The sequence below is a fragment of the Chaetodon trifascialis genome, chromosome 1, assembly GCF_039877785.1.
Source record: "Chaetodon trifascialis isolate fChaTrf1 chromosome 1, fChaTrf1.hap1, whole genome shotgun sequence".
NCBI classification, from domain to species: Eukaryota; Metazoa; Chordata; class Actinopteri; order Chaetodontiformes; family Chaetodontidae; genus Chaetodon; species Chaetodon trifascialis.
The window spans coordinates 1,747,728-1,767,572 of NC_092056.1; the positions used below are offsets into that span (position 1 = coordinate 1,747,728).

The window sequence follows — 19,845 nt, forward strand, 5'->3', positions numbered from 1 at the left end:
TAACTATTAGCCAGCCGAGCATATTGTTTCACTAAGAGAATAAAACCCAGAAGGGATTCTTAACTGTGAATATGAGTCTAATAAAGATCATTAGGATGCTTTAATGAAGTCCACCTCTCCACTTATGTAACTGTTACCAGCGTCTGAGCAGTGTCTGTAAAGTCTGGATCAAAGCAAACACCGTGTGTGAGTAACAGGAGATTAGCAGGAATAATTAGCAGCAGAGGGACGGCTCGTTAGCTCCCCGCTGACCTTCTGTTCACTTTCATTCATTCGTTATTCAGCTGCAGTAGCAGCAGCGATCCAGTCGTTCAGCCCAGAGTGAAGCATCTGCAAAACTACTGGAGGGACTGAAAAGAAGTTTCATGCAAACATTCAGCTTCTCCAGAGGATGAATCCTGACGACGATGGACTTTGATTCACGACACCTCTCAAACCACCAGCACCAGCTTTGAGCTCGATGCTAAAACACTGCAGCATTTCAACACTACGACCGCACACAGACGTGCTAACGCATTAGATGTTAGCTGCTAAACATTAGCAACACACTTCAGCATTGAGCTGAAGCTTAAAACACGTGAGGCTGCTGTGCAGCTTCTGGTTCTGTTCCTCATTGTCTTTCTTTTTTAAAGGCGGGTTACTGGCTTTACCCGTGACATGATCATGAGGATGAAGATGATGAGTAAGGCCTGGATCAGGCTCGATCATGTCACATGTGTGGACAGAGTTTAAGAGCAACGATCACACCAACACTGGTCAGTTTCCGTTCAAGTCTCCTTGAATGAACTGCAGAGCATGTCTTCATCAAAAGAAGATGCTCTTCTGCTGCGTCGTTAGCCTGTGATTGGTGGTGACAGACAGGCGGTTCATCCAATCACCTTCCAGGCATGTTTTGGTGAGTTCCTGCTCTTTTCCAAACAGTTTCCACCAAAGAGCCGCAGAGGAATCGGATCACAGACTGAATGTGATTAACATTTCCGGCCGTCGTGGCACCAACGATTGATGTCTGCGGCTGCAAAGGTGAGTTTAAAGTTTAAAGAGTTCTGGCGTGTTCGGCCGTCTGAAGGCGACTGCGCCGATGTTTTCGGCTTTGAAAAGAGGAGATCCTTGTTTTGGTGAGATTTGCAGGTGAAGCTCAGAGAGCACTGCATCCTCCCTCAGAGGACGTGTCTGCTGCCTAAACCTTGGACAGTTTCCACTGGAGGTGGAAAAAAGCATTTGGTCTCAGTTAACGGTTCGCTCTTACTGACACAATGAGCTGTTCTGTTCTGCGATGCAACACACCCTCTGAGGGTTCGCCAGTCAATAACATCATTAGCTGGTACAAAGGGGCATCAAACATGGAGGGAACAGGGATGAGCGTGACCGGCTCTTCAGGCGGTTAAAAGCCTCCGTGCTGGACGCCTGATTTATCAAGGCTGCCCAGTTATCTATGGGCCTGCTCAAAGGCTGCTCTGCAGTGGCCAGCAGAATGGCTAATGTAGGACAGGGCATAACTAAGGCCGTCTTCATGTTTAATGATGATGAATATTTCACAGCACTCTCCTCCACTGTCTCTATTTAAAATTCGCCTTGGCAACGAACCTTGGACCAACTGCCTTCATCGGAGAATTAACACCTGTTTAACCTGCAGAGGAGCCACATTGAAAAACCACACTGAAATAATGATGTAGAGGAGGAACTGACAAAAAGAGTATTCAGACAAAAAGAAGAAGAGGGAGGAGTTGTGAAAAGGGACACAGAATGAGCTCAAGGTTTAAAGTTTTTCCTTCCTCCATTTTTTAATGAGATGCAGACGTCCAAGGGCTTCGCTTAGTGTGCAGAGCTTCAGCGCTAACGTGCAGCTCATAAGAGGTTTTACAACAGAAAGGCTGCGTAACTGAAGATGTCAAGAGGCTGAATGCAGCGGCTAAACTCTTCTGTGCTGGTGCTAAATCACCTGGCTGTCTGTCAGAAAACTGAGGTTGAAGGCTGAGACAGCTTCGAGTGGAGAGTCAGCGTCCTCTCTGCGTGGACGACATGGAAGACCGAGATCACGCCGGCTCGCTGCACGTCTCACTGAGCGAGACGCCGTGTGACAAACACAGATTTATTAAAGGCAGGAATAAGGAGCCTTTTCCTTCCTCCTGTGAGCAGCAGTGATCTGATTTAACGCTGCTCACAGAAGGTGGAGGTGTGCAGCCTGCAGGCCTCCATCAGCTCACCGCGGCTCCTCATTGGTCCATTACTTCCTGTAATACTTCAACTAATCTGCCGCTAAAAAATGCACAAAGTGACGCATTCATGATGAACGATGACAGTCAGCATAAAGCTCACTGACAAACAATGCATTTCCTGTGACTACTTCATAATAAAAGTCAACCTATTAAATGCTTTTAATGTGACACTGCAGCAGCAGGAAATGTTCTGTTTGCATTAACACTAACTTAATCCTTTTTTCTGAGAATCAGGTCATAATACTGCAATACTTAGGCTCAATGACCTTTGTGTTTCCTCACTGGGTGATAGATCGTGACCTGACAGACGTTTACTTCCTGTAAATGAAAATCCTGGAGACACTCGAGGTCCAGCAGACTTAAACCTGTGAAACATCAGTGGAAAACTTGGTCTGAACGGGAACTTTGGTTGGTTTGAGTGCAGAAACTTTCCCTCTCACTTTGAAAACTGTAAAGCTGCAGGTTTTCACAGTACGTATAAATACTGCATGACGGGTGCAGTGGAGGGATTGTTTAAAGAGGCTGAGTCCTCCTCGTGGAATGACCCGTTATTCTGTCCAGACTTTCTCTGGATGAAGAGCACGAAAGTCTCTGTTTCTGACTGCGGGGATGCAACAACCTTAAAGCAAACACAGCGGGGCCTTCAGGGAACGAAGGAAAAGACAAACTGAAGCTGACCTTGATTACAGAGCGAGCCGAAGAAGCCGGAGAGACATTCACAATGGCCGGTGATGTGGTGGCACGCCCCGTCGCTGTGGATGCACTGAGGGCACGACTGGCTGCAGCGATGGCCGTAGAAACCAGGCGAACACGCTGCAGAGAGCACACACGCTGTTAGAAGGAGAGTGTGTGTGTGTGTGTGTGTGTGTGTTAAGTCCATTCCAGGTCTACGGGGAACTTTCTGATTAGTCCTCTGATTAGTTTTTTGATCATTTTAATAATGGATTTCACGGTCCACTCAGTCCCAATTTAAGCTGCGTTCTTCAAACTCTGTATGATGTATATGAAAGCTTAATGTCGCCTGCGTCCACCACACCTACATAATTGTGTGTGTGTGCAGAAGTGTGTCCCTGGACGTGCCTCCCCGGCCGCCGCCTCCTCTCCGGGTCAACCTGTTGGCTGCACTGCCTTTGTTTTGCTTCCACCACAGATCCTCCCTCATACGTCTTCCAAAGCCTTTAATTTGCTTTAATTGATGTGACTCTAAGTGGTGAGACAAGCCGGTGCAGGCTGGCCTCCCGCCTCTCTCGTGCTATACAGGATTTTCCTAATTAAGATAATTACCTAAACTGTGAACCGAGACCCGTTAAATTTATCACCCTGATGGAGGGGGAAGCCGAGCAGAGCTGGTGTGTGTTACCCTGCAGACGACATCGAGACGCAGCCTCAGACTTCATGTCAAGCAGACGGTGCAGCAGGTGATTGACAGTTCTCTCCTTCAATCACATTTTAAAGAAACACGGTGAAAACACGGCGGCTCCGGAAACATCGAATTCCTCCGTAACAGTCCATCAAAACTCTTTCAAACTTTAAAAATCTGAATAAAACGCAGGTGAGAAACGAAGCGCGCAGCTGCCTTCAGTGCTGCTCACACGCTGGTCGATATCAACGGGCTCATCGAGCGTTATTAGCTTTATCTTTCAACATTTGCTACAATAAGCACGACTCAATCACCTCCAGTTTGCTGAGAGGGAAGAAACAGCTTTTCGTAGCGGCCTAATCAATGTCCTCGGTGTGTATCTACAACCTGAAAATGAGATGAGCTGAATAATATATGAGACGTTCGATTAACAGCTGCAGCTTCCTTCACTTCACCGGCTGCTTCCTGCAAACACTGAAGGTCCTGATTCACAAGCATGAGTCCTCAGTGGATTCACGTGAGCTGAGATTCTGACCACTTCAGCACTACGGAGCAATGCTTTATGGGTAGGTCCTTGTTTTAGTGGAGCAGAGCGTCTCCGAGGGGAAATTTGTCACCTGGTGTCTGAAACGTTTGGCGTGATGCTGGAAAGCTGCTGCACACACAGACGCCTGACTCCAAAACTTCACGCTGTTCCGCTGACCTACAGGTGGCGCCGAGGTGCACGAAGCAGGAATAAAGATGCAAACAGGTAAACACGGACGGAAACAAATCAGGTTTCAACCTTTTATGAAAAAGGACTTTTGCAAACATGCGGGAGGAAATTAATTTTTCTACCCCGAGGATCTGCACAATGAGCTCTGAGAGAGCGCAAACAAAACTGTGTTTGTAAGAAAGCTCCACAGGGCGTTGGATGCACAGGTTCACTGTGGAAAACACGGCCAATCACACGCCGTCATGAGGAAAACCAGCTTCCTGCACTTTTATCTAATCACACGCAGGCTTTCGGTCCCTGTGTGGCCACCAGCGCGCGTCCTAACTGAACAAACTCTGGGTCCTTGTTTCAGCCCAGAGACACGTTACGCTGCAGCATGTCGACATTATTTAAGAGTTTTTCTCCACCTGTGAAGAAGCTCGTGATCCCGACTGATCTGACAGCAGAAAATCATCATTCAGGGATTTTCGTTGTTCATCAACATGCGGCTGCTACCACGAGCTCTTCCTCCATCGCTGCAGCCATGATGGCACGAGTGCAGCGTGTGTGTGTGTGTGTGCGTGTGTGTGTGCGTGTGTGTGTGTGTGTGTGTGTGTGCGTAGGTTTCTTTACTCCGTCTGCAGTTGGTGCCGCGGTAGCCGGGAGCGCACACACAGGTGCCGTCCTCTGGGGAGCAGGAGCCTCCGTTCTCGCAGGTGCAGCTGTAGGAGCAGTTGGGTCCCCAGCGTCCTTCCTCACACACACTGTCACAATGGACACCTGCACAGAAAACACACACACACACACACACACACACACACACACACACACACACACACACACACACACTCTTAGTCTATGCTAAACCGAGAGGCTTTGTTCTCAGCCCCCAGCTCTTAAAGTCAAACCGACTTCTCAAACGCGGCTCGCAAACTCTCAGACGTGTCACTGAAACTAAAAAAGGCAGAATGACGTAAAAAGGGCGAGAGAGGGAACATTAGCAAAAGACGCTTTAAGCTCCTGCTCTGACACCGAGCTGCCAGGGGAGCCCAGACTGGAGGAGACGCATCGAGAGGAGGGACGGGACAGATCAGAGACACAGGAGTCGTCTCCCTGCTAAAGGCTACGGCTGCTGACGCTCTGCAGGCTGTCTGTGTCGACGAATCCCATGAAAAGAGGTAACAAACTGTGTGTGTGTGTCTGTGTGTGTGTGTGTGTGTGTGTGTCACAGCTGATCCATTGAAACGCATCAGTGAGCCTCACTGGTCATCACCGTGAAAATACACACACACACACACACACACACACACACACACACACACACAAACACACACACTGCAGCAGCAAATGTGGATTCATTCGCCGCTGAAAATAGTCCCAACAAATGCTCCATACCCTCCTGTTGGTCTGATAAAAACTGTTTGAGGAAACGACTGAAGCTTTAAAAGCAGAAACTAAATGTTTGTGAGGTGCTTTTAAAGGTTTGTCTGAGCGGGAACCAATGAGCTTTGAGCTGAGAGCCACAGACAGGAAGTCAGACGAACTCACTGTTAGATTTGGTGTTTCCGTGGGATTTGTTGACAGTAAGAACAAAACCTTCCTGACAGGAAGTCAACCAACAAACCTTTGAGAAAAGACAAATTCACTGACTCATCGATTCATAAAATCTCGACCGGATAGCAGCTCTGAAGGAGGGTGTTGGTGTTTTATTATTTTTGGGTAACTACACATTTTACAGCTCACTAGCGCTAAAGCGCTAAAGCTAACATGATGTGGTAGCAAATTAAAGTCTTTTTAAAATACAACAAAAAGAAATTCAAGAAATTTGTGTCATGTCTTAAAAGCATCGACAGAGCCATGCTAGCAGCTTGGCTACTGGTCCACATGGTAAACATCACCTGCTTAACATCAGCGTATTAGTCACTGTTAGCACGTTAGCATGCTAACATTAGCATTTGGCTCAAAGCACGGCGGCTGCAGACTCACAAATCTTGTAATGATATTGTTTGTTGATAAATCATAAAGATCTGAGGATGAAAAGTGAAACAGCGGCCATGTTGTTGAAGTTTTGGCTCAGGATCCCTTAAATCTGATCCCGGATCTGTCCTGAAGGAGACATTTGACATGTTTGAACCGACTCATCGCTGACGTTAAGATTCAAAAACACGCCAAGTAAAGCAGAGAATCAGTTTTCACGTCAGCTCCAATGAGCAAATATTTTAGGCTAAAAGCTAAATTCCCCAAATTCTGCCAGAGACTTTTTGCCCTTTAATCATTTTCTGAAGTGTCTCCCTCTTTCATCAGTCTTGCATGTGTGTGTGTGTGTGTGTGTGTGTGTGTGTGTGTCCTACGAGGCAGCAGTCTGTCTCCGCTCAAGCTGGTTTGCAGAGCGGATCAGAGGCCTCGCGGCTCACGGGGGACGGTCTGGAGACCGCGGCGCCCGAGAGACTCGTGATACGTTAATGCTCAGCTACACGCAGGAAGACGCTTTCCACCTCGTCCAAATATAGAAACAGACAGACGGACGGAGGGACGGAGGGATGGAGGGACGGAGGGACGGAGGGACGGAGGGACGGAGGGAGAATAGTCTATGTGCAAGTACAGTACACCCCCCCACACTGTCTGCTGCCCGCCGTATCTGCAGCTCATTAGAAACTTCCTTTGACAGAATATGAGAGAATACGAGAGTGGGGCCCCGGCAGCCATTATAACTCAATTAATCAACTACCTCTGAGCCACAGAGTGGGAGAAGGCTCCATTCGTTAGGCCGCGGAGTTAAAACAAAGGGAGGGAGCGAGAGGACGAGGAGCTGGAGGAGGTCGGCTCTGCACTGAAGTTTGGAAAGCAAACACCTGGCGTTCGCTTCCCGGGCGGCGGCGTGGAAAGAAAAACAAAAAACCTGGTTTGATGCAAATAATGTTAAATCTTCTGACGGCGTTCAGTTCAGCAGAAAAGATGATGAAATGAAGGAAAACACTTAAAGTAACTGCAGTTGGAACATTGAGCCGCTGTTTCAACAGCTGATTCCTCCTCATGAACGTGTCCCAGTTTTACTGCTGCGCACTAATACTTCAGCACGCTCAAACGTGTCAGTGCACACACGAATCCTCGTGGATTCTGAGTGTGGAGATGGAGGGTGCCGCCTTCCCACAATGCAATTCTCCAGAGGGAAACGAGCTGCTGACAGAGGGAGAGACGAGGATCGTCACATGATCATCCACAGACATCCTGAACTCTGTCTGTTCACTTTCCAGCTGCCAAACTGACTTTTCTAACGTCACAGTTCGACTTTCATCCAGTATTTCCTTTTGTTCTTACGCTCTCGTATCACTAACTCTGCACACGTGGTGTTAAGATTAGAAAATGCTCATCTCAAAACGGCTGCGCAGCGTTCTGACGTCTGCTAAACCTTCAACCCTGATTCCAGAACAGTTTGGACGCTGTGTGAAACATCAATCAAACAGAATGTGATCATCATCATCTGACACAAACTATCCTGAAATCAGCTCAAAGTCAACATATCTGCCAATCAGCTTCACTGATTTCTGTAAATATCTGATGCAGCGACACGTTTCGCAGACTGAAAGATGTGGAACGCTCCAAAAACACCTGTTTGGATCATTCCACAGGTAAACAGGTGAGAGGACCATGATTGGCTATGAAAGGATGGAGCGAGTTCACCACTTTGTGAACACATGATGGACTCAGAGACACTTCAGGAAGCTGCTGTCAGTATTGATGACTGGTTGTGGATTATTGATGAATCAGGGTCGTATCGTATCAAACTGGACTTGCTGTCAAATGTTTTTCTTCTTTCGCTCTGAGCTTTAATCAACAAAACTCCTTCAGACTCACTCATTTCTCTGAACTTTTGATCTAAATATTCATTGATACATTGAAGTTCCCCTCAGTGTCGATTCGTTCCTGGTTCTCCCTTCGGCAGTTCAATTAAAACGCCCTCTCCATATTCATGAGCGCTCGTATCGATCGGTGCTGACCGCGCCTCCGCCGATCAACGATCAGCAGCTAAAACCAGCGAAGCTGCAGCTCGAACGCGACGATCATTGAAGCAAACAAAGGTTTGAACAGAGAGGCGTCATGGCTGAGGATGATTTACTGAAACAGACACGAGAGTCCGCCAGCGAAGCCGAGCGCCGCCTCCGCCGGGAACTCTTGTGGAGCTGAATTATTGACGAGCGCCGAGCTGTCGGACTCATCCGAGCCTGAATCTCCGTCAGGTTCAGAATTACAGGCTGGAATTTCTTGTGTCATATCGATTTGTTGTCACGGCGTTGGCAGCGCCGCCTCCCTCTCGGCCCGGCCTCGGACTGCTTCCCTCTCTCTGTTCTGGTGTTTTCCGTACCTGCCTCACCTGAACTCTAAACCCTCCACTCAGGAGCTGGATGTGCATCATGAAGGACTGTCCTCCAAAGGCCAGACTGATGGGAAATCCTCCCCGGCGGCGATACTGAACTGATTCTGGAGTGTTTTTGATGAACATGGAGCAGATCATTCGCTCGAGGATAGATGGAATATCTCATTAACGTCAGCTACGATCAATACTGAGGTCGCGTCGCTTATCATCTCCAGTTTATCTAATGTGATCATTCGCTCTGACTCTGAGAGATGCAGCAGGTTACTTCCTCACCTGGCCTGAAAAAGAAACCTTGTCAATGCAAATGTTTGCATTCCCAGAAGCCTGAACATCCAAAGAAAGCGGAGCAGGTGACTCACCTGTCCAACCTGCCGCGCAGCGACAGACGCCGGTCACCGGATCGCAGCCGTCAGCGTTGAGGCAGTCGCACCTCTCTCTGCAGTCCAGCCCGTAGGATCCCTCCTGCGACACAAACACAAACACCTCAACACAAACAGCGCGCGACAAGCTCGGACCGGATGAGAGCTAACGGCGCCGGCGGCACTCACGGCGCACGGCTCGTCGCAGTATTCGTCCCTCCAGCCCGGCGAGCAGGTGCAGGTCCCGTTGATGGGGTCGCAGGCGGCGCCGTTGGCACACTGACACGTCTGATTGCAGCTCAGCCCCCAGGAGCCGCTGGAGCAGGGGATGGAGCAGTCTACGCCCTGCCAGCCTGGACGGAGACGTGGCACAGGGACGACACGGTCAAACACTCACTGAGTTTAAGCCTGTGAAGCTGCTCTGGGATGGAAAGATTCAGCAAAAATAAGGCAAAATTCCATCTTTTCACATCATTATTTTCAGCTCATGACCACGACCACCCGGTGATCTCAGCTTCTTCATTTCAGGGTCAAACTGAAACCCTGAAGCGTTATTAATAATGTGTATTTGTGAAGAAAATCACAGCTTGAGTGAGAAGCTGAAGCAGGAGGTGAGTCTTCCTCAGTTTCCTGTTCAGGTTTGTTTCTCCTCAGTAAAGCTGTGACTTCAGATATCAGCGATTAATGAGGTGAATATATTAAATTATCAACAGAACTAACAAGAGAAATATGATCCAAGTCCACCTGTAGCCTGTTCAGGCCTAATGATTCCCGTCTAAGCACCATAACTGGCCTGAAGTCAGCAGTGACTTCTCATATATGATGTGTAAAAACTCATGAATGCTGTTTTTGGAGCAGTTCAGCTGTTCGGCTTCAGTTATTCCAGCTGAAAACACTTGAAGCACATTTCTGTCATTTCGTGGTCGTCCAGCTTTGAGTACGTCTCCTTTGCTCTGAGTTTCAGTGTCTGGTGGTGAACATGTGGGGAGCTCTCGTTTCCTGTCAGCCATCTAATGAAAGCATGAAAAGTGCTCCCATGATGCAGCTGGAGGCGTCTCTCAGCAGTGACTTCCATGTTTTTAAACGTGTCTTTTACAGTAAGGATCTCATGTCTTTAGTTTTTAATCCTGAGGATGGAAAGTTTGCGTCGATGCATCATCTCATAAATCCGTCAGACATCCTCCTGATACGCAGAAGCAGCTGGACGCCATGACACCTCTTTAGGGGACGAAAGTTTGACTCCTCATCGTTTACCGAACGGCACAGATTATCAGAGGTTTGAGGTCAGAGGAGCACACGTCTGACACGAAAAGAAAGAGGAAACAAAGGTCTGCGGGGTGACGACAGACGCCCACTCGCGCCAGCCGAAGCTCGCCGCTCTGCCTCAGATGTCTCTCCGCTTTAATTACCCACGAGGCTCAGCGGCGCATTAATATTTAAAGATGCTGATATTGAGAGATATTAAGGAAGTGAAGTGGAAAACAAAATGTGAGACAAGAGAAAGTTCTGCACATCGTTAAGGTCGCTGCTCTTATGCTTCTGGATGGTCGGGAGAGAAAAGTGCATCAAAAGTTTAAAAAAATGAATTAAAACCAGCAAAAATCACCTCACACGCACTGACGATTAGATCTGTTATTGATCGATCTGCACATCTTTTCTGACTGCTGTCGATTATTCAGCTGGTCTAAAAAATGTCATCAGTACAAAACCCCAAAGATTTTCTTTTTTTTTGAGTCGTGACAAAGAAAAGCAGGAAATCCTCACGCTCGGATCGTTAATAATGATCAAAACAGCTGCTGATGACGTTCCCCTCAATCAACGAGCCGAGAAGAAGAGTAACAGAGGAGAAGAACAGAGCGAAGGAGGTGAAAGGAGGCGGCAGAGAGGAGGCTAAAAGGAGTTTTCAGAGCTCAGAGATGTGTCTGACCGCTGATTGGAAAATGGTTAAAACCCCAATTTCAGCCCAGAGCCTCTGCAGCAGACACAGCAAACGCCGTGAAACGGCGCTTCAACTCTGTACACACCAAACGAACACTTTTCCTGCTCGGTGGAGATTTCTTAGTGGAAAACAAATCGATCAAAGACGCTTATATCGCTGTTAGACGTTTCCACGTGAAGCGGAGGCTTCGATCCAACGTGTTGGCTGTAAATGTTCAAGCTCGAAAGGAAAGAATTAAAGAGTAAAACAAGCTGAAATGCATCCACTTAAGCAGCACAGACACCTCCACCTGCAGCAGAGGGGGAGTGTCAACGGGCTCTCAGGGAACAGCCAATCAAAGGGAGGAGAGGCCTGTTTTCTGCCTGAACGCTGTGATTTTTCACAATTCACACGATTGCTGGAAGTTGATTGGCCAGTCGATAACAGCAGCAGTTAAAGATGCTAACGTCAGCTTCCAACACGCCGACGGCGACGACACCTCCCACTCGGTGAAAAGAAGCACAGGAAGCGTCAGCAAAGCGCTGCGACAGCTGAAATCGACCATCTCTGGGAGCCGCACTCGAATACAGTGAAACGGGGAAAGACACGGCGAGCAGCCATCGTCAGACATGTGGCCTCCAAACACTTTCATGTTTCTGCTCCAGAGGTTTTATGTTCCATTTCTATGATTTGTGTCTCTACGTCCGTCAGCTCTTGTTCTGAAAGTTTGCTTATTTACTTCCATGTGATGGTGTGTTTACACACAGCTGCAGCTGAGCAGCGAGCTAGCTCTGCAGCTAACAGGTTAGCGGCAGCGCCTCCTGGTGGACGTTTGTTTTGTAGCTCGTTCAGAGACTTAAAGCGAAGGACAAAACGCCTTCAGCGGGAGAGCTGATGTGGGCTGTTGTGCAGACTTGGTGTGGCGTCTGCGTTTGATTGGACACTGATGTTACTGATTCATGCAAAGATTTGATTGGCTGTATGGAAACAGGCTCCTCCATCGCAGAGCAGCAGCGCAGGTAACCATCTGATGCCGCAGCATCGGGGGCGGTTTTGGGGTTCAGTATCTCGCCGGAGGATACTTCAGCATGTGGACTGCCGAGGCCAGGAATCGAACCACCGACCTTCTGATAGGTGGACGACTGCACTACCTCCTGAGCCACAGCTGCCTCCTCAGCACACCTTTCTCATGTTTTTCAGGGTTAGGATTTTAGGTTAGAAATCAGCGCTGGAAAGAAATAACGCAGATTTACTCAAGTACAATTTGAGGTACTTGTACTTCAGCCGAGTGTTTTGATTTCACACAACTTTGTCCCACTTATTGTGTTTGGCAGGTGAAGCTGGCTCCGCCTCTGAACCTCTCACGCTTCCTTTAGAGGACCAGAGAGTCAGGTGTAGGCGGAGCTACTGGAGGGATGTGGAATATTCATAGTTCTGCTTTCATTAGTGCCAAATCACCTGAAAATATGAATCACTGCGTTTTTGTCACCTGACAATGAGCTCGTACCTGTAATGGAGTGTTTTTCCATCATTTTATTGCTAGTTTCATCGAATGAATGGATCTGAATACTCCCACTTTCATTTCTCATCTGGGGCATGGTTCACCTCTGAAGAGCTGCTGGGACGCTCAGACGCTAACACATGTCCAGGTTTGACCAGGTTTGACCAGGTCTTAACCCACGTCCCTCTGATTGGATCTAACTCCTCCTCAAATACGCTGACGGTCATAAAGAGCTGAACGAACCTTCTCTGCAGATACAGGCGCCGTCGACGTGAAAGCAGGAGATCTCGTTGTGGCAGGAGCACGACGAGGTGCAGTTGGTCCCGTAGAGGCCTGCAGGACAGCTGATGGAGCAGTCGTCCCCCTGGACACAAAGGACGGAGCGGGACAGAATCAAACGTTGGCACAGAACAACTGTAACTTAGTTTACAAGCATGACACATCAAAACATTCAGAGTTTATACCTTAAAACAAGAAAAAATGCTTTCAAATGAACATTTCATCCAAATTTTGCACATTTCATTCTCTTTGTTTTACACGTCTTCATACCACAGAGTACATGGCCGATATTTCACATCAGAGCCAGGTCGATATTTCAGCTGATATTAGCTTTTTGGAGACACGACATTTCACCACCAGAGAGCACCAGGCGATTTCACATCCACAAAACCTCCTGCTCAGCGTGAATCCTGGTCATAAATAAATAAATAAATACAAATATAACTCTGAGGGATCCACATCACCACTGGCTGATACATAGTTAAATATCAGTATCAGCACTGGCCTCAAAAATCCAGTATCGGTCAGGCCGTGCTGACCAGCTCGACAGCGGTCTGAAGGAGGTGGTTCTTCTTCATGAGCTGCATCGCTGCAGGCGGACGAATGCTGACACCGACTGACTGCACGTTTGGAGCCGACTGATGGCGAGCGCTCGCCGTCTCCCCCTCCTGCTGCTCAGCTCCAGCGAGAGAGGGTACCACTCAGGGTTCACCTTTAAAGTCTTTATAAGCTCCATTAAACTCGAAGCTGGAGATGCAGCAAACAAGCGCATGCATTATGGAGGAGAGGCGATCATCACTGATGTCCCTGCAGAGAAACATGATGTCTGTGCCTGTCCAATCAACAGAGGACATGGTCAGAGCGGCTAGAAGGACGTCTTGGCATTAGCAGGATGTCTAACCTCATCGGGCGCTGTTAGCATGCTGCGAGAGCGGGCCGCACACACCCCGAACCTCCAGCGCGCTGTCGCATTGATCAGGACCTTCAACATATAAACTGTGCTAATTAAAGCTGCTGCTTCCAACCTGCTGCTGCTAAATCGCTATTAATCTAATATTCACAAAGCCGGCCGAATGTGCCGAGACAGGAGACGAGCGAGGCCTTATTAAAAGTTGGTGAATGAAGGACTTTTTAAAAAAAACTTTGTTAATAAATAAAGCGCGTGGTCCAATAAGGGAAATCATCCGAATTTCCCCGAGGAGGCAGGAGTTCTAACGAGTGACCTCTGGAATAATAAATCCGTGCAGATCGATGGATCCTGATATTTATCATGCAATTTTGAGCTCAAAGAGGGCGCGTGGAGCTTCATCAGCCTGCTGCTCCTCTTCGTCTCTTTACAATTAAGAAATAAACTGGCACTTTTCTCCTTTAAACTGTATTCAGAGAGGAAAATCCCGTTAATTACACGCTCTTCCTCAGACTGGAGGAGCATTATTAGGTTAATGACCCTCTCACACCTTCCGGATATTAATGGGAAAACACACTTCCAGGTGTGAAGGTGTGTGTGGGGCTGTGCTTCTACACCGGCCTGGTTAGACAAAGGTCACGAGAGCACGATGGCGGTTTTCCTCGTTAAGGCGACACGAGGCCTGGAAACAAGACGCTGGAACAGATCGTCCGACTGAAGGTCACACAGTCCCATACTGTAAGGCAGGTGCCCGTCGTCACCCCCCATGCCTTCAAATGGACCCTTCCATCCACATGGGGTCAGGGGTCAAGCAGCAAATCATCAAGACAGAAAGAGTCCAAATCAAAAGCACAAATGAAGTGAAAACGGTTAGCAGTTCTACATTTATCGAGGAGGAAGAGGAGGAGGAAGAGGAGGCCGCTGCCACATGACGACCTCCCAGCAGGTGATGCTGCTGCTGCTGCTGCCAGGTGACAGACGAGTGTCTCGGCCAATCATTTTGCTCCAGCAGCTGAGGGGACGGAGCCCCCGTGAGACCCTCAGACCAGGTCCGGTGGATGCTTGAAGACCTCGTCCTCTGCCTCTGACATGAGAAAACAAACAGCTGCTGAGGTCTGTCAGAGGTCACTGGGACCAGCTGTGTTCAGGCTGAACTTTATTCACATCAGCTGCTGCTGACGATGACGACGTCGTTCCTCCATGAACGTGCTTCAGTGTCTGAATTTGAACCTTTAATTCACAGTTAACGACCTTCTTTCCAAACTGTCATCCGACCGCCACAGCTGTCTTTACGTCCGCGTTCAGTGTCTCTCACCACATTAAACCGTCTGTCCGTCTGTGGATGTCCTGCTCCTGCCTGGAGGCGGGGTCAGAGAGGAGGACGCTGTCCGAGTTAAGTGTCACTCTGGACGACGGTCCAGAGTGACACTGCTGGAGGAGCAGAGGAGGTCACTCTGTGCCAGCCCCCCCTCCAGGTTGTTTCCTGTGGACGCTCCTTTAAACAGGGACGTCTTCAGGAAGTGTCCCGCTCATAACGAGCAGGAGGCTCACAGATACAGACACAGCTCCTCCTCAGTGAAAGCAACCGCTCCTCCTCCTCATCGTGTGACGGATCAGCGTCGGTGTGCAGGCGTCCAGCCGCGGCCCAGAGACGCACAAGTTTACAGGTATCGACCCGTCCGTCCAGAGTGGGGACAGCAGCACATATAAATCCGGTTTAAGGCTGCCTTCCTGTCCACGCAGTGACACACAGAGTACCAAACGGCGAGTTACCAGCGGAGCATAAATTCACTTTAAATCAATAACAGTCCGCTGAGAGCAACATGTCTCTGAACGCAGCTGCTATAAACCAAACGACGCTCGTTTACACGCTCGGCCCAAAAATCCACAAAGTTCTCGTCCAGCTTTCAAAGTCTGTCATCTCTGTGCTGCAAGGCGTCTCAGGTGTATATATAAACACACACACAAAGACACACATACACGCACACAGATACACATACAGTATATACACTGACACAGACACACACATACATATACACACACACGCACACATATATACACACAGACACAAATAGTCACATAGGGACACACACACACACACACAAACACACACAGACAGAACGACAGATACACACATACACGCACACACACACAGCACACATACAGTATATACAGTGACACAGACACAGATACACACACACACAGACAGACAGAACGACACATACACGCACACACGCACACACGCACACACACAGTAAAACAGTAAAAAGGAGTAAACAGATTTAAATGATCTGTTGTTAATCTCTGTTTAGTAAATCAAAGCAAATTCGACGTAAACCAAAAGCAAACAGAGTTTAATCAGAACGGAGATGCTAAAAAAATGAACGTGTGTGCTGTCGGAGGAAAACGTTCAGCTGCTGTGTGTTCGCGTTGGCCGCTCTCGGCGGCTCAGCAGAGAAACTCTCTTCTTCACGCTCTTCATCGTTAAAAGTGGATCCTCGTGGCCGCTGAGCGTTGAGTCGACTCTCAGCTGCTCTCATTACTGCTGACGGACGCGCCGCCGCCCTGACATCCACGCTCCATACATGTTGACCTACATCACGGCGTGCACCTGCAGCGGCCTTTCATCAGAAACCACGTAACTCCACGACTCCGCCTGCAGCTGATGGATGTTCTGCACCTGCAGCCGCACGCACCGTCTCCACATGCTGGCTGGAAGAACCAGCGTGTTCATCTGAGGACAAAGACGCTGAAGCTGTGGACGCTCGAGTTCAGGCGTGTTTCAGGGTAACTGTTCCACACAAACACACACATCAGCTTCACCGTTTATTAAGAGACGGAGGATCGAGGTGGAGACAGAACAGCGCATTTCTCTGTTTGAACATTAATGTGCTGGGGACTAGAAAAGATTTATGAAGCACTTTGTTTTATAGTTACTGAAGCTTCCGGCTACATTAGCTAAACACCTGCAGCTGCTTCACAGCGGCCTTAGACTTTGGAGCTGGACGTTATCTCCTGTGCTGATTCATTGCAGAAGGCTTCCTGCTCTGCGCCGCCTCGCGCCTCTCTTAGAAGGAAAGTGGAGAAAAGGTTGGGTCTGTTTGCAGGATGCAGTCGGCGTTGGCGGAGGTGGAGGCGGAGTCTGTACGTCTGCTCGTATCAGTAGAGAAGATTAATCACGTGGACGATCTGGAGGACACGCTGTCAGCAGCCTTCAGTCAAAGGGGAAACGTCTTCTATAGAAACTCATTGTTTTCATGAACGCTGCACAGAGAGAGAACGTGCAGCGTTCAAAGGAAACCTCACGCCGCCGATGATCTGAATCAGCGCGGCGATCGGGATCGTTCAGCAAAGCAGAAAAGCTTTCACCTGAGTGATCAACAGCTGCTTCGGTCCCGAGTCGTCTCTCCGTCACGTCGGTGTTTGTGGATTCTTTTGTCGTCATTTTCGCTTTGAAACTGACATTTTGAATCAGTGGAACTGATCAGATCTACACGACAACGACATGATAAGCAACTTATCTCTTCTTAAAAACACTCAGTGATGTCAGCCAGCTGCTGAAGCACACTCCATGCTCTGCACTGAGTGCCCTCTTCACCACCAGGTGTGAAGCTCGTCCTGGACTCACCTCAGAGCAGGTGTGTCTTTGTACTTACGATGTAACCTGGAGCGCACATGCAGGCTCCGGTGACGCCGTCGCAGTCGGCCCCGTTGGCGCAGGCGCACAGCTCTCTGCAGCCCTCGCCATAGTAACCCGCCGGACAGGTCTCGTTACAGTAAAGCCCCGCCCATCCTGCCGCACAGGTGCACTCACCTGACAGAGGGTGGCAGCTGAGAGGGTGAGAGAGAGCAGTCGGTCAGTCTACAGAGTGAAGTGCACAAATAGCAGAAGAGGCTGATTCAAGCACAGCCGCCTCCTGTCACACTGCACCTGAGAGTGTTCGCAGCCTTGCAGGGACAGTATTTGTCACAGATGAGTCCGTAGAGGCCCGTGGGACAGAAGCGGTCCTGGCAGCTGGGGCCCTTGAAGCCCTCGTTGCACAGGCAGGCCCCGTTGATGTGGTAGCACTTGGCCCCGTTCTGGCAGTCACACTTGTGGGCACACTGCGGCCCGTAGGTGCCCACCGGGCATTCGTCCTGGCATCTGGGTAGAATGAGAAGAATGAAGGAGAAGAGGCGTGAAGCTTGAGGAAGACCCGTTTGTCTAAATGTGATCGAGCGAGGTCGTCCCTCAGAAATGCACCAGCGGAGAAACACAGGAAAACTCCAGGTAAGGTGCTTTAAACCTGTGTTCCTACGTCCACTGCTGCAGCCCCGAAACTCACAGGAACCGCCAGGAGACCTCCTGAAGGTTACAGCCAGGAGACCTCCTGAAGGTTACAGCCAGGAGACCTCCTGAAGGTTACAGCCAGGAGACCTCCTGAAGGTTACAGCCAGGAGACCTCCTGAAGGTTCCTGTGAGTTTCTTCCTGCTGTAATGAATTATTCTCCAACAGTTTTCTGACCAGCTTTCACTCCACTCTGAGAACATGTTCAGGTTGATGTGGTCTGACATGAGGACCTCTGAGGTGTGGTTGTTGTTTAAACATGATCTTCAGACTTTCATCATTTCAGAGCTCCTCTCATCAACATCCTCTGCAATTCGTTCTGCCTCATTTCGAGGTTTCAGCTGAGGAAAAGTCGCTGATTGAGAAATTATTCTTTGGAGTAATAATGGCTGCTGAGGTTTAGCTGGTGGAGCAGGTCGTCCTCTAACGAAGCCTGATTACTCACGGTGATGCAGTGATGTGTGAATGGATGAATGACGGGAAAGGGTCACTCAAAGCAGCCCATTCAGAAAGAGGCACTAAGGATGCAAACCTTACCTTTCAGTTTCAGCTTACTTAAGTAAAAGTATTTAATAATCTGCAAAAGGTGCTTAAAGTACTTAAAGTAAAAGTACACATGTTGCAGTAATGTGTTCATATCTGCTTAATGCTGTAGATGTTTCAGCTGGAGCTCATTGAACTCGTTTATATCCTGTTGCTGCTTTAATCTTCATCAATGCTTCAGATTCATCATCTGTCTGCAGCGCGGCGTCCTGTGAGAACCACGTATCTCCAAAAAGTGGACGAGCTCAGAAAAACAGGCTGTTTTAAGCTTTGTGACGAAGCTTTTTCAGCTGATCCAAGAGGCTTTTTAAAGAGTTTACTGAGCTGAAGAAGACATGGAGGAACTCTTCATCCTTTAGTTCAGCACAAACATTCAACATCAGCACATCTGGAGATACGAGCTTTTCACTGGACAGGAAGGGGATGAGAAACTATAATCTGAAATCTAACGAAACATGTAAAAAGTGCAATATTTTTAAATTTGCTTCTGAAGCGTAGTTGAGTGGAAGCATAAGGTGGAAAAACTCAAGTAAAGTACAAGTACCTCAAATCTGTATTTAAAGAGAATAAAGCAAAATGAAACAGAAAGAAAAGAAATGCTACGTTTAGACGGCCGTATGTAGACCAGTTCAAACCTGCTGACTGACACAGAGCGGCTAACATGCTAACAATTGAAAGACAGACCTGGATCTGCTCAATGTGCAGAACGACCCTTTAAACTCTCGTCTACGATCCAGACAGCAGTGAACGATTCTCGTCTGCACACTGACAATAAACCCTGAGCCGCGCTCGCAGATCTCCACCATCACACCTCCGCCTCCGTCAGGTCAACAGGCGTCACGTGACCCTGAGACGTCTCTCTAACGAGCAGCGAAGTGAGCGGAAATCCGTTTAAGTGAAGTTAAAGCCGGAGTCAGGCTGACGTCTCTGCATCATTCTCAACACGTCCGCCGGTTGAAACCATTAAGAAATAGACAAATCACTCAATTAAAATGGCTCAGTGAGGATTTCTGTTTTGTGTCACGTTTAAATCACGCCGACTTCCTCGGGACTCTTATCTCGGCTAATTCCATTAGGACGCGGACGGGCGGAGGAGAAGTCGGTCCAGGAATTATTCCATGTTGGCTAATTCACCTGTCTGAGGCCTAAATGAATGGAGGTAATTTGGCTCAATTGGGAGGAACGATGGAGGAGGAGAGGAAGGAGGAGAGAGACGGAGCTGACCGGAGGGAGGCGGAGTGGAGAAAGTCTTCTTAGACTAATCGACAGTGTCAGAGATGATGGAGGAAATGAAGGAGAAGACGGCTCTTCGTTAAAATCTCCCACTTTGGCTGAAAGGAGGCCAAAAAAGAGGGAAGTCAACAG

The 19,845-nt window shown here is 48.6% G+C and overlaps 1 protein-coding gene across 1 annotated transcript in view; it reads right to left on the reverse strand.

Annotated features, from left to right (window-relative positions):
* LOC139350189 (multiple epidermal growth factor-like domains protein 11) overlaps positions 1-19,845 on the reverse strand; it is a 75,164-nt gene that overhangs the window by 10,647 nt on the left and 44,672 nt on the right. Inside the window, exons 8-14 of the mRNA XM_070991440.1 lie at positions 17,541-17,753; positions 17,266-17,440; positions 12,667-12,787; positions 9,194-9,357; positions 9,005-9,107; positions 4,904-5,050; positions 2,895-3,029 (exon numbers count right to left, since the gene is read on the reverse strand). Coding sequence (XP_070847541.1) covers positions 2,895-3,029; positions 4,904-5,050; positions 9,005-9,107; positions 9,194-9,357; positions 12,667-12,787; positions 17,266-17,440; positions 17,541-17,753 — 1,058 coding nt within the window. The remainder of the gene's footprint in view (positions 1-2,894; positions 3,030-4,903; positions 5,051-9,004; positions 9,108-9,193; positions 9,358-12,666; positions 12,788-17,265; positions 17,441-17,540; positions 17,754-19,845) is intronic.